Raw genomic sequence first — 17,113 nt, forward strand, 5'->3', positions numbered from 1 at the left:
TCTTTTCTTAAATATGTTTTTAGGTTCATTTCATCACATCAATACCATGTATTTAAGATTTTCTGAGAAAAAAATCGCAAATATTCCCGGAGGGTTACTTCCTATATTTTAGTGGTACGAGTGTGCCGAAAAACAGGGTCGCTTTTTCATGCCCTGCTGGTTAGAACAGGTTCTCTTTTTCATGCCCTGCTGGTGAGGACAGGGTCTTTTTTTAAATCAAAGTATTCCTCTAGAACAGGATCGCTTATTTAACTGTTTAAGATACAGTCTAGAACCCGGGACTAGAACAGCATCTAATTTTTCCGGTCTAGAACAGGATTATTCCCGGTGAGCGTGTCTATAGAAGAGGGTATGTTTTTCAATGTTTTTTGGTAAGAACAAGGTATAATTTGGCAAGTGCTGTCGGCACAGTTATACCCGAAAGGATGGTCAGTAACCCCACCACGGGCTAATATTGCACATTATTTGATTTATAAGAATGAAAATTCTCTGCAATAAGTGATGTCATGGTTGAGGCTTTGTTCGTTCTAGTGTAGTAGTGCTTTACTTTGAGTATAGGTATAGCAAGTAATGAAATTTAGGGATGATCATAATACAAAAGTTAAATAATTGACAAATGACAATGTGATGTTGATGTTATCATTAGATTATATTTTCATACTTTATAGACATTTTTGCAACAGACCAAAGACCTACCAGTATGGCACTAAGTCTTGTCCTGGGTATGTATTCTGATATTTTACCATAATGCATTGTTTTGAATAAAACAAAATTAAAACAATACGTATAAATGTATTGCGTCCGACACGCTTTTCTGGATTTACCTTCATCATGATTGCTCAAAGTCGATTATTTGAAAGAAATATTATCCTTGGCTTACACGCTTTCTGTAATCTCTTGTTATAAAAGTTCAGTTTAATTAGAACACAAACGATCCCCGAAGTTGCTTTCTATGTGCAGACATGAATGAAGTACTCCTATCTTATCAGAGGTATAATTTGAATATGGTATAGTTGCAAACAACAGAAACGCCTAATCTTTTAATTACTTAATGAAACAGATAAACCCAATATTAACAGATGTTGTTATCTCTAAAAAAAAATTATCTGAAACCCATATATGTCGATAGGATTAAACTGCAATAACAATTAACAAAGTTTACTCCTTCTAGAAATGTAGGTCCTCGAATAAATAATAAAAATAAATGTATGACCATTTGATTTTTTTGGGAAGAGGATGATGAAAAGGACTAAAACTGAAACCCGAAATTCAGTAAATAATTGTTTAAAAATGAAAATTATTTAAGGTAATGGCGTAAAACATTTCTACTTTAAAATTCAACCTGCCCTTCGTCTCGAATATCAATTTGTCGTCTCTTTATTATAGATTTGTTTTTTGTCTCGCGCATTGCATTGAGAGTGACAATGAAATAACGGGCGTTCATCCATCCGGTCTTGTTAGCAATCTAACGTGAAAATTTCTGGCCATATTTTCATTGAAGTAATATTAAAGGTGTATATCAAACGCGTGATATCCCTTGGAAATAGAAAAATGTATGGGTATTTGCAATTAACGCGATCTGAAGGCTACCTTTCTGTTAATATTATGAAACGCCAAAACTGTCTTGTTATGACCATTTTCATTATATGATGTGCATTTACCTTTAAATGATGTGCACTTGCCATTATATGACGTGCAAACACCTTTATATGACGTGAAATACATGTATGCTTATAGTTTGTGCAAAAATGCTTATGTTATGTGCAAATATCTTTATATAATGTCCATACATATACAATGTGCAAATATACTTATATGATGTACAAATGTACTCATATGATGTACAAAGGAGTAGGTACGGTAAGGGCCGATTTTGTACTCAAATTTCAGGTTGATCTAACGAAAGATTTTGCATACTTTTTTAACACTTAAGTGTCTATTTCAATTGATTCAATTAGTTTATGTGAAAGATTTTAACTGAGTTAGTCAATAAAAACGCCCCGATTCTAGCTTAAATATGAAAAATCTATCAAATATGCCAAAAAACGTCACTTTTCAGATGTTTTTTTGTCAAAAATGAAAGTGGCCGCATCCGTGTTCATCCTCAACCTTTATATATGTTATGTATTATCATTAAATACAACTTACATTTTAATATTATGAATGAACACGAATGCGGGCACTTTCATTTAAGACGGAAACCGTCTAAAATTCAACTTAAATGCTAAAATTGTGAAGATTTCAGTAACTTAGCATGACTTAATGATGCTAGTACCCGATATATGGGCATAGTATTGTCAAAAACAGCCCATATTTTTGTAGCAGATACATTCTTCTTTCCAGTAAATAGCTAAAAGATTACATTTTCACAATTTTGTAAAACTGCTATATATTGGGGCCAAAAAGGGGTATTAATTACTGAACCTACTCCTTTACTTATATGATGTGCAAACATACTTATATGTTGTGCAAACATTCTTATATGATGTGCAAATATTCTGATATGATGTGCAAATGTTCTGATATGATGTGCAAATGTTATTATATGATGTGCTAAGATCCTTATATCATAATATAATGTACAAATATACTTATATGATGTGCAAATATCCTTATATGATGAACAAATATACTTATATGATGTGCAAATATCCTTATATGATGTGCATTTTCCCTTATATTTAATTATGTGCAAATCTTTTTATGATTTGGTTTTATCATTATCTCATGTGCTTGTAATCGCATATCATGTGGTTCGATTTACGAAACGTCATTATATGATTACCTTTTAACGTTGTTATGGTCAATGAACATGATTACGATTACAATGATTCCGACCTGCTTCTTTGGAATTTGTATAAACCCAGCTCAAATCTGTAGGTATCGTTTGAAAAAATGTTGATATTTAAAAAGAGAGACATGTTAGTTCCTCGATTTAAGATTTAAAAAAAAACATACACCAGATGTTGTTAGAAAATTCAAATTATGAATTGCAAAGTTTAATTTTAATCGATCATGGGTCTACAAAAAATGAACGGTTAAAGTTAATCAATTAAAGAAAATATATTGTATGCCATGCTCTATGTCCTTTTTACGGTAGCCGATAAGGGCCATTAAAAAAAAATATGTCGTGATTTCAACATAATATATCGTTATTACGACATCGATCGCCATGTCGGAATTTCGACATAACATGTCGTTAAACGACATCGCTATGTCGTAATTTCGACATAACATGTCGTAATAATGACATCACTATGTCGTTATAGCTATGTCGTAATAACGACATCGCTATATATATAAAAGAATATGTATTATGATTGCTAAGAGACTAAATGACACAGAAATTAACAACTATAGGTCATCATAATGCCCCCAATAATTAGAAAAGCCACTGCATAGTAAGCTATAAAAGAGAGACGAAAGATACCAGAGGGAGAGTCCCCGAAATGCTGTGTGGCAGACAGTGTTATTAAATAATTATTAGCTCCCTTGGTAAAACACCAAATTTCATATTTAATGTATTTCATTGTTAAATAATTTACACGAAGCTTAATAAGTATATATTTGTGTATTGCATAGCTTTTGCTATTTGAATTCATTAGTTAAAGATATTTATTTATATTGTAAAGTTTAACATTTGCATCGTCGCAAAATCTTTGGTTACCTTCTATGAGAAACTTATATATTTTATAGATGTCAATATGTGTAACTTATCATTGCCGTTTTCCGACCGTGCAAGGGCTGTATAGCCAGTCAAGGTCGTTAAAAACTTCCATTTGTTTTCATTGCCGATATAAACTTGTATATGCTGGAAGTAAATGATAAGTAAAGATATTTTTTTGGGCCTATGAAGTGCAAATAGTTATCATCAAAGGTACCTGTATTATAGGTTAGAACGCCAGACGCGTGTTTCGTCTACATAAGACTCATCAGTGACGCTCATATCAAAATATTTATAAAGCCAAACAAGTACAAAGTTGAAGAGCATTGAGGATCCAAAATATCAAAAAGTTGTGCCAAATACGGCTAAGGTAATCTATGCCTGGGATAAGAAAATCCTTAGTTTTTCGATAAATTCAAAGTTTTGTTATCAGGAAATTTATAAAAATGACCACATTATTGATATTCATGTCAACACCGAAGTGTTGACTACTGGGCTGGTGATACCCTCGGGGACGAAACGTCCACCAGCAGTGGCATCGATCCAGTGGTGTAAATAGTTATCAAAGGTACCAGGGTTATAATTTAGTACGCCAGACGCGCGTTTCGTCTACATAAGACTCATCAGTGACGCTCATATCAAAATATTTATAAAGCCAAACAAGTACGTTGAAGAGCATTGAGGATCCAAAATATCAAAAAGTTGTGCCAAATACGGCTAAGGTAATCTATGCCTGGGATAAGAAAATCCTTAGTTTTTCGATAAATTCAAAGTTTTGTTATCAGGAAATTTATAAAAATGACCACATTATTGATATTCATGTCAACACCGAAGTGTTGACTACTGGGCTGGTGATACCCTCGGGGACGAAACGTCCACCAGCAGTGGCATCGACCCAGTGGTGTAAATAGTTATCAAAGGTACCAGGGTTATAATTAAGTACGCCAGACGCGCGTTTCGTCTACATCAGACTCATCAGTGACGCTCATATCAAAATATTTATAAAGCCAAACAAGTACGTTGAAGAGCATTGAGGATCCAAAATATCAAAAATTTGCACCAAATACGGCTAAGGTAATCTATGCCTGGGATAAGAAAATCCTTAGTTTTTCGATAAATTCAAAGTTTTGTTATCAGGAAATTTATAAAAATGACCGCATTATTGATATTCATGTCAACACCGAAGTATTGACTACTGGGCTGGTGATACCCTCGGGGACGAAACGTCCATCAGCAGTGGCATCGACCCAGTGGTGTAAATAGTTATCAAAGGTACCAGGGTTATAATGTAGTACGCCAGCCGCGCGTTTCGTCTACATAAGACTCATCAGTGACGCTCATATCAAAATATTTATAAAGCCAAACAAGTACAAAGTTGAAAAGCATTGAGGATCCAAAATATCAAAAAGTTGTGCCAAATACGGCTAAGGTAATCTATGCCTGGGATAAGAAAATCCTTAGCTTTTCGATAAATTCAAAGTTTTGTTATCAGGAAATTTATAAAAATGACCACATTATTGATATCCATGTCAACACCGAAGTATTGACTACTGGGCTGGTGATACCCTCGGGGACGAAACGTCTACCAGCAGTGGCATCGACCCAGTGGTTTAAATAGTTATCAAAGGTACCAGGGTTATAATTTAGTACGCCAGACGCGCGTTTCGTCTACATAAGACTCATCAGTGACGCTCATATCAAAATATTTATAAAGCCAAACAAGTACAAAGTTGAAGAGCATTGAGGATCCAAAATATCAAAAAGTTGTGCCAAATACGGCTCAGGTAATCTATTAAAATACACTGGGCAATCAACATGTTTTCCGGGTTTGTTATTAAAAATTAAAACTTTTGTTTTATTAAGGTTTTATTAAGGTTTACATTTAAACACATTTTGAGCAATATAATTGTAATTTATCCATTCTCTCTTGTAAACCATGTTGTGTTTCAGCAAAAATAACAATGTCATCTGCATATATAAGACAATCAATTATGTTGTCATTTAGATCAACAGGGTCAGTACATGATGAAAAAGTTTCTGGCATATGTGGAATTATATGAGGACTGACATTCCAAGCTTTCCACCTCCTTTTAAATAGGCGCTAACTACTTGGCTTCTTGTAATAAGGGTGAATTGAAATATTGATTGCTCTATTTCTACTTTCAAACGTTGGACACGATGTTTCTACAACACGACGTTACACTTAAAATGCGGCGTCGAAGAGGGTTTTTGACTTCGATTAATTTTAGCAAGTTTTATTAGGTTTTTTATATGTTGGTTGATTCTGATTCTGTTTGTTTTGTGATGTCATTATATCATAAATTACCTCAAGTTGTGGAAATCGATTCAATAATGTTTACCCTTTAAGTTATTTCAACTAAAAATGCAGTACTGTCGCAAGTAATGTAGGAAGGGAAAATGGGACGGAAGTACATGTATACGGTTATCCATATAAAAAATATTTTTTCTTTTAGATGTACAAAACTTTTATCATAGGATGTTTAACTTTCAAGGTGGATATCATCTGTCATTGTAAAACTTCTATATCTTAATTCAACCCCAATACAAATATATCTGAGACTCTGCAAGTAAGTCGAACATTTTTACCCTTGGTTAAATTTGAATAGAATTGTATTTTTCCTGGCACATAAGTTGTCGAAATGCACCCCTTCAAATACTTGAACCTTGGCTTGAGAATTATTTCCCAAGTCATCTGTAGTGTTTAACATCTGATATACATTTTAAAATATAGTTATCTACTCCTGGATTGTCCGCGAAAACGGCTGATATAATCCCAGGTTTTTATTAATTCGATGAAACGGTTTTTGTCGCTGTTTGGGATTCGTCTTTCAATTACCTCCATTTCATGCAAAAGTTTATACTGAATAAAAGTTCCGGCTTCGCTAGTACAGAAATTACTTTCATCACGACACCCAGTCAAATGAAATTTGGCAAAATAACGGCTTTAAAGCCACAAAGAACCGACACATGTCGTTGTTCCTTACAAGAATCAAGAAGATCAGAGAATAAGAAATAGGATCACTATACATAAGAGTTAAAACAGTTTTTCATAAATGTAACGTTGAACATCCGTTTTTTTCACATAGCTTTGTTATTTTAATCCTCAAATATACTAGATATTACTTAGTATATGATGAAGAGCTGTAAAAACATAATTTAAAACATATATATTGACTTTGTTTTAATATTGGTTCGTGTTTTCTAACATTTTTGTTTGTTTTGCGGATGGAATTTCGAAGATTCTGTTTTAAATCCTAGTGATTGTATATAGGAACATCGTGCCCAACGTTTGAAAGTAGAAATAGAGCAATTGTTACTTCAATTCACCCTTCATACAAGAAGGCATGTAGTTTGCGATTATTTAAAGGGAGATGGAAAGCTTGGCTTGCCTTGGTAGGACTGAGTGTCAGTCCTCATATAATTCCACATAATATTCTTCCAACAAATACAATTTTATTTTGACCTTGATACAGCCCTTCCACGGTTGGTATCTTCTTATACTGTATTGGGATCTATAATATATATTAGTTTTTCACAGAAGGTAACCAAAGAAGGTAACCAAAGATTTTGCGACGATGCAAATGTTAAACTTTACAATATAAATAAATATCATTATCCAATGAATTCAAATAGCAAAAGCTATGCAATTAACAAATATATACTTATCAAGCTTCATGTAAATTATTAAACAATGAAATACATCAAATATGAAATTTGGAGTTTTACCAAGGGAGCTAATAATGAATTAATAACATTGTCTGCCACACAGCATTTCGGAGACTCTGAGTCTCCCTCTGGTACATCTTTCGTCCCTCTTTTATAGCTGACTATGCTGGGGCATTTCTAATTATTGGGGGCATTATGATGACCTATAGTTGTTAATTTCTGTGTCATTTAGTCTCTTGGCAATCATGATACATATTCTTTTATATAAATAGCGATGTCGTTATTACGACATGTTATGCAGTAGTTGTCGTTTATTTATGTAATAATTATATACGTGTTTCTCGTTTCTCGTTTTGTTTATATAGATTAGACCGTTGGTTTTCCCGTTTGAATGGTTTTACACTAGTAATTTTGGGGCCCTTTATAGCTTGTTGTTCGGTGTGAGCCAAGGCTCCGTGTTGAAGGCCGTACTTTAACCTATAATGGTTTACTTTTTAAATTGTTATTTCTATGGAGAGTTGTCTCATTGGCACTCACACCACATCTTCCTATATCTATAGCGATGTCGTTTGAATGGCCCTTCTCGGCTTCCGTACTTTTTAACAAGGGTACTACATTTGTAGGCTTATATTTGTCAATATCTTTATACCTAGCGTAGCGTTTTTTTATATAAAAATAAATACACGAAATTCCAGTTGATTTTTGGGGTAAATTTTTCATTGCTGATCATTTTAGCAGTGCAATTTCTCTTTATATATCACTTTTCTCAAGATAGACTCAAATATTAACAAAAATAAAACATTGATAGGGTAATAACTAATATAATGGACCGGGCATTAACCCCTCAACGAGGGGGATAGGAAGAAATTAAGGGAGCCTTTAATTTCTATTTTATTTTTTTTTAATAAAACGGTGTTACTGGTATTCAATTGTTTATAGTTATAGAACTGCCTCCGTATATTGTTATGGCGATGAGTTTGTTGTCCGTAAATACTCTTTTGGCAGAAACTGTTTACAAATTCGGAGACAAAAAAACGGGACCAAAAACAAGCAATTCTTAAGGTTCTTTGATATGCTGAACTAACACTATATTTAGTTTTGGATATTGGACAATATAATAGGTAAATGTCCAATTTCAACTTTTTAAAATCTTAGACCATATTTATTATGTGTCACAAACATATGATGTGTCAGATATCTAAAATTAAAATTCAGATCTGTATCAAGCTTGAATGGTGTGTTCATACTTGCCCTAACTGTTCAGTGCTCGACCCTCATCGTAACCCCCTCCCCCCAGTAAAAAAAATGGACTCGAAAAACGTCAATTTTTACGCCTCGCTCCACTAGCCTTAACTATTTATAAAAATCCTAAATCCTTATTTTCAACAATTTCTTTTAGCAGAGTATGTTTCATTTGAAACAAGTAATATTGAATGAATGTGTGGTAATTATTAATGATACCATAACCGGCTAATTATCCACATTAAGCTCCAAGTCGCAAAAAATTCCGCACTTGAAGTTCTATATACACTATTGACTTATTAATTTAAACTTATCTTGCAATAGGAATTTAGTGCGGGTTTTGTTTGTTTGTATGTTATAACGAACAAAAGTGTTCAGAAATTTGTGTGTATTATTGTTGGCTGTCGTTTTAATTTGTTTGGGGGAGGTGAAATGTTTATGTCTTTGGAAAGGGGTCCTATTTCAAGGTGTTGACTTGTGAAAAATAAGAGAAATTCCCATATTTCCTCTCACGTCCCCGCCAACAATGAAAGAGAATTAACTTGATTATAATTTACTTATTTTGAAATCTGTTCTTGTCTACACCATTTTACCAAGAAAAAGGTTTCTCTAAATATCAAGGTAATAGCCAATAAAACAACAAAACTCATAAGAGCTCAAATTGCCAAAATGAAACCTTTACTATAGAATATATTCAGACACATTGCACTAATTTTTTTTTAAATCTATTGTAGTTTTCAAGATAAACGCAAAATATTTAAAGCTACCGCCGTAAAGATTCACTTAGAAAATTTTAAAACACAACTTTTTATCCGTTAATGACCACCAGGCCTCAGTAAACAAAGTGTCCAAGCTATATGCTTACGCGGCTCTCCAAAACGTTTCATTCTATTTCCTGTTTAAAGACCATTGGAATTCTCTGGTTTTATCGGATTTATATACACCTAAATAAAATGTGAAAGGCTGAATTTCATTGGCTGATGTTATATTTACCAGAATAGAAAGTAAAATGGAAGTGTTGTCAGATTTTGTAATCAGTGTGTATAAAGTGCGAACCCAGTTAATTAATTTTCACTGTCGTATCCGAATATGTCTATTGTAGAATAAAGAATGATGGCGAAAACTGCGTTTGTTTACATTTTGAAAATACAAAATAAATGATTTAAAAGTATTTTTTAACACAATTTTATTAGAATGTAACTTTTTAATGTATTATAACATGATTAAAGTCCATAAAAGTGTAATTAAAGCAGCAGAATCCATAATATTGATTACTGAATGCGATTCATTTTAACTATAAATGCGATGAATTATAACTGTTAGTGCGTTTATTTCTGATGTGGAATTTTTGGGGTTGTGATGAATTTTCAATGTTGGTTTATGCGATAATTCGACATGCGACAACTGATAAAAGTCTTTTAACGAATTTAAGATTGATGAAATTAAATATTTGAAATTCAAGCTAGTCGAAGATGCTTACTTGAACTTACACCGGTATACATAACCAATTTATAGATGATTCTGGACGGTGTGCGCTGTGTACCGTTCGTCGATTATTTTTCTATTTTTTATTTAGTTATAATTCTGCACCGTTCGTTAGTAAAACATCACGAACATAATTTGCTGTTGTTATTGAAACTAGAAAAGAAAACACCCGCGTTATCGCGGTTCCATGGCTGAATAAGAGTATCAAATTATGTATAATCCTTATTTCTAGACTGAATTTTTAGAACTTGTATGTAATCTGATAAAGTTTACAAGATACAGTCTGTTTTAACCCGCGGACCTGAAACTTGTTACTTATTTGTAATATCAATTACTTCGGAAAAAAGTGACTGGAATGGTTTTATTTTTGATCAGCACTATTGCCCTATATTAGTTATTATATATACAGTTAAGTTCTTGTATTCACCGTTTTTAGCCCACCTGGCCCGAAGGGCCAAGTGAGCTTTTCTCATCACTTGGCGTCCGTCGTCGTCGTCGTCATCCGTCATCGTCGTCGTCGTCGTTAGCATTTTCCATTTTGAACTTCTTCTCGAGAACCACTGAATGGAATGAAACCAAACATGGCATGAATGGGGGGACTTTGTTTAACATAGGACCCTATGGGAAATGCATACAAATGACTTCTTTTAGAGAACTGTTGAATGGAATGAAACCAAACATGGCATGAATGTTACTAATGAGGTGATGATTAAGTGTTGTTACTTTGTAGCCGATCCATCATCCAAGATGGCCGCCAGCGGGGGACTAAGTTTAACATAGGACCCTATAGGAAATGCATACAAATGACTTCTTTTAGAGAACCACTGAATGGAATGACACCAAACATGGCATGAATGTGCCTAATGAGGTGCTGACCAAGTTTTGTTACTTTGTAGCCGATCCATCATCCAAGATGGCCGCCAGCGGGGGACTTAGTTTAACATAGGTCCCTATGGGAAATGCATACAAATGACTTCTTTTAGAGAACCACTAAATGGAATGAAACCAAACATGGCATGAATATTCCTCATGAGGTGCTGACCAAATGTTGTTACATTGTAACCAATCCATCATCCAAGATGGCCGCCAGGGGGTCTTAGTTTAACATAGGACCCTATGGGATATGCATACAAATGACTTCTTTAAGAGAACCACTGAATGGAATGAAACTTAACATGGCATGAATATACCTTATGAGGTGCTGACCAAGTGTTGTTACTTTGTAGCCGATCCATCATCCAAGATGGCCACCAGCGGGGGACTTAGATTAACATTGGACCCTATGGGAAAAGCATACAAATGGTTTCTTCTAGAGAACCACTGAATGGAATGAAACCAAACATGGCATGAATGTTCCTTATAAGGTGCTGACCAAGTATTGTTACTTTGTAGCCGATCCATCATCCAAGATGGCTGCCAGCAGGGGACTTAGTTTAACGTAAGACAATATGGGAAATACATACAAATTACTTCTTTTAGTGAACCACTGAATGGAATGAAACAAAACATAACAGGAATATTCCTAATGAGATGCTGACCAAGTGTTGTTACTTTGTAGCCGATCCATCATCCAAGATGGTCACCAGTTGGGGGACTTAGTTTAACATAGGACCCTATGGGAAATGCATTCAAATTGAACCACTGAATGGAATGAAATCAAACATAACATAAATGTTTCTTATGAGATGCTGACCAAGTGTTGTTACTTTGTAGCCAATCCATCATCCAAGATGGCCGCCAGTGGGGGGTTTAGTTTATCATAGGACCCTATGGGAAATGCATACAAAAGGTCCTCTTTTAGAGAACCACTGAATGGAATGGAACCGAACATAGCATGAATGTTCCTTATGAGGTGCTGACCAAGTTTTGTAATTTTGTAGCCAAATTTTATCTTTTTTTTTATATGATTTCAAAAACCAAAGTAGAGTCAGGTGAGCGATACAGGCTCTTGGGAGCCTCTAGTTATGTCATGCCGGCTAACAAATTGGAAACTGTTCCCATCCGCCATATACAATTTGAAGATTTGATTTTTAGTATTCTTAATGTAATCTTACAATAACGTGTTGATTAAACAGTACAATAGGAAACTGTGACAATATAAGGAATTTAGCTTTGAATATAGCTTTTAACTGTACAGCTGAGAGATGCTGGTCGAAGTTGCAATTATGCTGCAATAAAATGTCTTTTAAAAACACTTAAGACTTGATTGAAATATTATTTTTTGGTGATACCTGCTTGCAATGATGAAATGGTTTAAACGAGACTCCAAGAGACAATGTTTTGACATTTGTACATTTTTCTGCAAATGTAAATTAACTGCGGCTTTTAAATATCTTGCACGCTCTGTTCATGAACTATTCTCGATATTTATCTATTTGTGTATGAATTTTACACATGCATGGCTGTAGGCGCGATGAAATCCTTTTCGCATCTCTTAACAATATCACGAATTTATAGTACATATAATTATAGATTATCGTTGGTTATCTCAACGAGATTGATTTTCTCGCTTGAGCCGGTCACGGCGAAAGCGAGAAAAGCTATCGAGTTGAGATGACCAATGATAATCTGTTTATCGCTATTTAACCTATGACGACGCTGTCAATTTCATGTCAATTTCATTAGCAACGCCACGTGGTCAAAGGTCAAAGGAAAAATGCACAAAATAGCGATAATATATCATATCGTATTTTAGTCAAAAATCATGATTTTTTCGTATGTTTATTTGTCATTCTACATCAGAAATTCATAGCGGATACTGTTAAAAAAGTATTTCAGGATATCGTTATATACACTGGGAATCAAACTTTAAGCTTTAGTTAGACAGATTTTTTGTACGTTATATCTTAATCAGATTGGTTAGGCATCATCTAGTGTTGACAAAAGCACGTGTATTTCCTTGTGCTCAGGACAAACATATTTTTCAACTTTTATAAAAAATAAACTTTTATTTCGATAACATGGTTATTTTTTTTTCAACTTCATAATTGTTTTATTTTTTCACTCATTTCCCATGGAAACAAATTATTTCACTTCCCTTCTGAAAAAGATAAAATATGTGTCTAGAAATAAGGGATAAACAATTTACAAAAATCATGTTCTGAACTGAGTTGAAACTCATTCCGTATCTCCTTCAATCCATGTTTTTTGGTTGTGTTTGGAGGGGGGCTCGGTGGTTGAGTGGTGTAAGTAGTCGACCTACTCTTTTTCTAGCCTGTCAATACTTAGGTCAGGTAAGCCTTACTCCAATCTTAATTGAAAAGAATTATTAGTTTTCACTACCGAAAATCGGTGGTTCTCTGTGGGGTTCTCTGCGGAGACTTCTGCTTCTTCCATCAATATAATCTCACCGCCGAGTATTAGCATGATTGTGTTGGAAGTGGCGTTGAACACCAATCAATCAACAAAAAAATCAACCAATCATCCATACCGGTATAATTATTCAAGAGTAGATAATTGTCTACCTATTGTTATGAATTGTTTTTAAAACTGACTTTGAGTACATTGGTGTCTTTTGCAATGAGTAGAGATAAGAAGATGTGGTATGAGTGCCAATGAGACAAATCTACATTCAAGTCATAATGCGTAAAAGTCAACAATTATAGTTCAAACTACGGCCTTCAACACGGAGCTTTTGTTCAAACTGGACATTAAGCTACAGTTAGGGCCCCAACATTTGTTTTATTATATATTCGTCACAGCCGGGATATTTTTCAACTAGCTCCTGTATTATATTATCTTAATCTTTCTCCGAAATGTTTAAAACGTTAATATTTGTTGAATTGCATTGTCCAACTTCATCTTTAAAATGCACTTTTGAAATTCGCTCGCAATAGCAACAGATTTGAGCGGCATTTTAGTAACTCCGCAGAAGCAGATCGGAATCAGTTATGACGTAGATAGTAATCATTGTAATCGTAAGCATGTTTATTGACCATAACGACGATGACAGCACATCATATAATGACGTTTCGACATCATATAATGAATTTAACCGAGCCACATGATATAAGATTACAAGCACATAATATACTGACACAACAACATCATATATAGATGTTTGCACATAATATAAGGGAAAATGCACATCATATAAGGATATTTCCACATCATATAAGTATATATGCATATCATATAAGTATATATGCATATCATATAAGTACATTTGCACATCATATTTGAATAAGGATCTTTGCACATCAAATGAGTACATTTGTACATCATATAAGTATAGTTGCACATCACATAAGGATATTTTCACATCATATAAGAATGTTTGCACATCATATAAGAATGTGTGCACATCATATAAGTATGTATGCACATCATATAAGAATGTGTGCATATCATATTAGTATCTTTGCACATCATATAAGTACATTTGCACATCTTATAAGTATGTTTACACATCATATAAAAATATTTGCACGTCATATAAGGATATTTGCACATCATATAATGAAAATGGGCATAACATGACAGTTTTTGTGTTCAATATGGAATCATTATAAAATTTATTATTTCGAAACCATATATTAGTAATGGTTGGAACAAGCTAGAGTCAACGCTGATAAGTTCCTTTACAGGAGAACAGTCCATAATGAATGTTAATAACTATAAAGTGTACAATTATTGCGAGATATTTATAAAATATCATAGGATTACAGAAATTCTCAGCGATGTACTCAAGTGTGCAATTTACATAACGAACAAATTATGACAAGGCCATGATTGTTTCCGTACACATTAATTGTATATTTTTTTACTATTTTGTTTTTAGCTTGAATGACTATTAAACATTCTAAAATAACATACACTGTCAGTACGTTTACTTCAACCGTTTGTTATAGGCTGTCAAAAGGTTAGCTTAGGTCTGATTTTGAAGGGAACGATCATAGACCTTTAGTGTCATGTGTACTATTGTTTGTCTATTTGTCCTTTTCATTTTTAGCCATGGCGTTGTCAGTTTATTTCGATTAACGAGTTCGACTGTCCCTCTGGTATCTTTCGTCCCTCTTTTAGTAAGAATAAAAAAAAAGTATCTACTGTGAATCGGAACATGAATCATACACGAAAACGCTGCAAAAGTGAAAATTCTGAACATCACACAACTTTGAAATATAATCGCAGTCTTCAATTGAAAAAACACATTTATGCTATGATATTTCTAACAAAATGTCGTATTTAGACCGTCGATATATTTTGTTTATTTGGAATAAGAAAACAATTAGTGCATGTAAATTGATAATTAAAAATGATTGCAATATTAAATGTATGCAGGTGTTCGTATACCAAACTTTACACAGAGACCAACTGCTGCGATAAATGGAAAGGATATACCTGTAAAATTCGTAAGTTTTTAAAAATATACAAATGTCCTTTAAGGGGGTACCCAACACTATACCCCAAAAAAATCCTGTCGTTTAATTTTTCTTAATTTTATTTCATTGATAAACTAGGCCAACCTAAACATCTTGTAAATTTTTTTAAAAGATTTGAACCGTAGGCATCTTTTAGGCCAAAATTGGAAGTTTCTGAAATATAGGTATAGGGTTAAATATGTTAAAAATTCAAAAAATTATTCCTAAATTGACAATAACATAGCTAATAATGAAAGCTGAGGTGAGTTTTTTTATTCCGGATTTAAAATTTTGCCCGAACTTTAATAGGGGGTATCAGAATCAGCCCCGAAAAGTGAATGATGGGCTTCTGGTATTTGAAGAAGAATTTTCTCTTTTTTTTCAAATGTGTCGTTTAATTTTTTCAAAAAATTAAGCAATTGGATTGCTATACTAGTCGGTTGTTCTTGCAAAATCTTTTTAAAATTTGTCCGTTAGATTTTTTGGAATTTAAGTCTAAAATACGCCCCACCCTCAAATTTGTTAAATAAGAGCAAAATCTATTCAAAAAGTACATACTACATAATGGCCATATTTTTCTTCATCTTTTGAACTAGGCCTTAGATATTTGGCATGTGGGTGTATCATCACGGGGTTAAGTGTCTTGCATCATAATGATTTTTTTGTGACCTTCAAATGTGACCTCAAGGTCAACTTTATGTTTGGTTTTTTTCGTGAAAAACACAATCATGTAGGCCATTACTTTTTTCCCTTTTGACCTTGGCCTTACATTTCTGGCATGTGGATGTATCATCATGAGGTGATGTGCCTTCTTAAATTTTTGACCTTCATGTGACCTTGAAATTTGACCTCGAGGACGATAATTGTGTGTTTTTTGGTAAAAATCACTGACTTTTACGTATTTATGAATTCATATTTATTTTAAAAATCATATTACACTAGCTTCAATCGACCATACAAAAATATAGACACATTTTATGACATGTCAACCCATTCCATGCACACGGAATTCATAATGGACATGTGGTCACATAAAATTGTTTGAAAAAGGAATAGTTTCTATTGAAGCGCAGTGTACGTACTTATATATATATAACTACTCAACAGACAGCAAAGTGAAAAATTCCTAGGAATCAAACAGTTGGAGGAGTTATGCAAAATAACTATATACCAATAATGGGACGGACGGAAGGACATATGGACAGGGGTAAAACAATACCCCCCCCCCCCCCCCCCCAAAAAAAAGGATGTAATTGATTTTTGATTTGAGATACGAGCTGTTGACATTGAAACCATGACAAGCCAAAAATACATATGATACATAGGGAGAAGCTTTAAAGTTTGCAGTTGCTTTACATGTTTACATGATCAAGATTTTCACTTTATTGGTCAATAGATTCATAATTATACAATTCAAAATTTAGGAACAAAACTATTCGTTCAAAGAACCACGGCTCATGAGAGATGAAATAGAGCTGACTGCAAAATCCTTATACTGTGAAATCAAGTTCGTTAAACATAGAACTTTTTTTAATATTTCTGCAGAGCTCAAGGTTATGAAAATTAGATACAACTGGTTTTTAGTTAAAAGCACGGAAATTACAAGTTTCACATTATTTTTTGGGGCCCTTATTATTATAGAGAATGATTACTCTATTCAGTAATAATCTTGAAT

At 33.6% G+C, this 17,113-nt stretch overlaps 1 protein-coding gene across 1 annotated transcript in view; it reads left to right on the forward strand.

Moving 5' to 3' along the window:
* LOC143064140 (uncharacterized) overlaps nt 1-17,113 on the forward strand; it is an 82,393-nt gene that overhangs the window by 18,748 nt on the left and 46,532 nt on the right. Inside the window, exons 2-3 of the mRNA XM_076236761.1 lie at nt 669-722; nt 15,359-15,429. Of these exons, the coding sequence (XP_076092876.1) occupies nt 669-722; nt 15,359-15,429 (125 nt within the window). The remainder of the gene's footprint in view (nt 1-668; nt 723-15,358; nt 15,430-17,113) is intronic.

This window comes from Mytilus galloprovincialis, chromosome 2, assembly GCF_965363235.1.
Source record: "Mytilus galloprovincialis chromosome 2, xbMytGall1.hap1.1, whole genome shotgun sequence".
In the NCBI taxonomy this organism is placed as follows: Eukaryota; Metazoa; Mollusca; class Bivalvia; order Mytilida; family Mytilidae; genus Mytilus; species Mytilus galloprovincialis.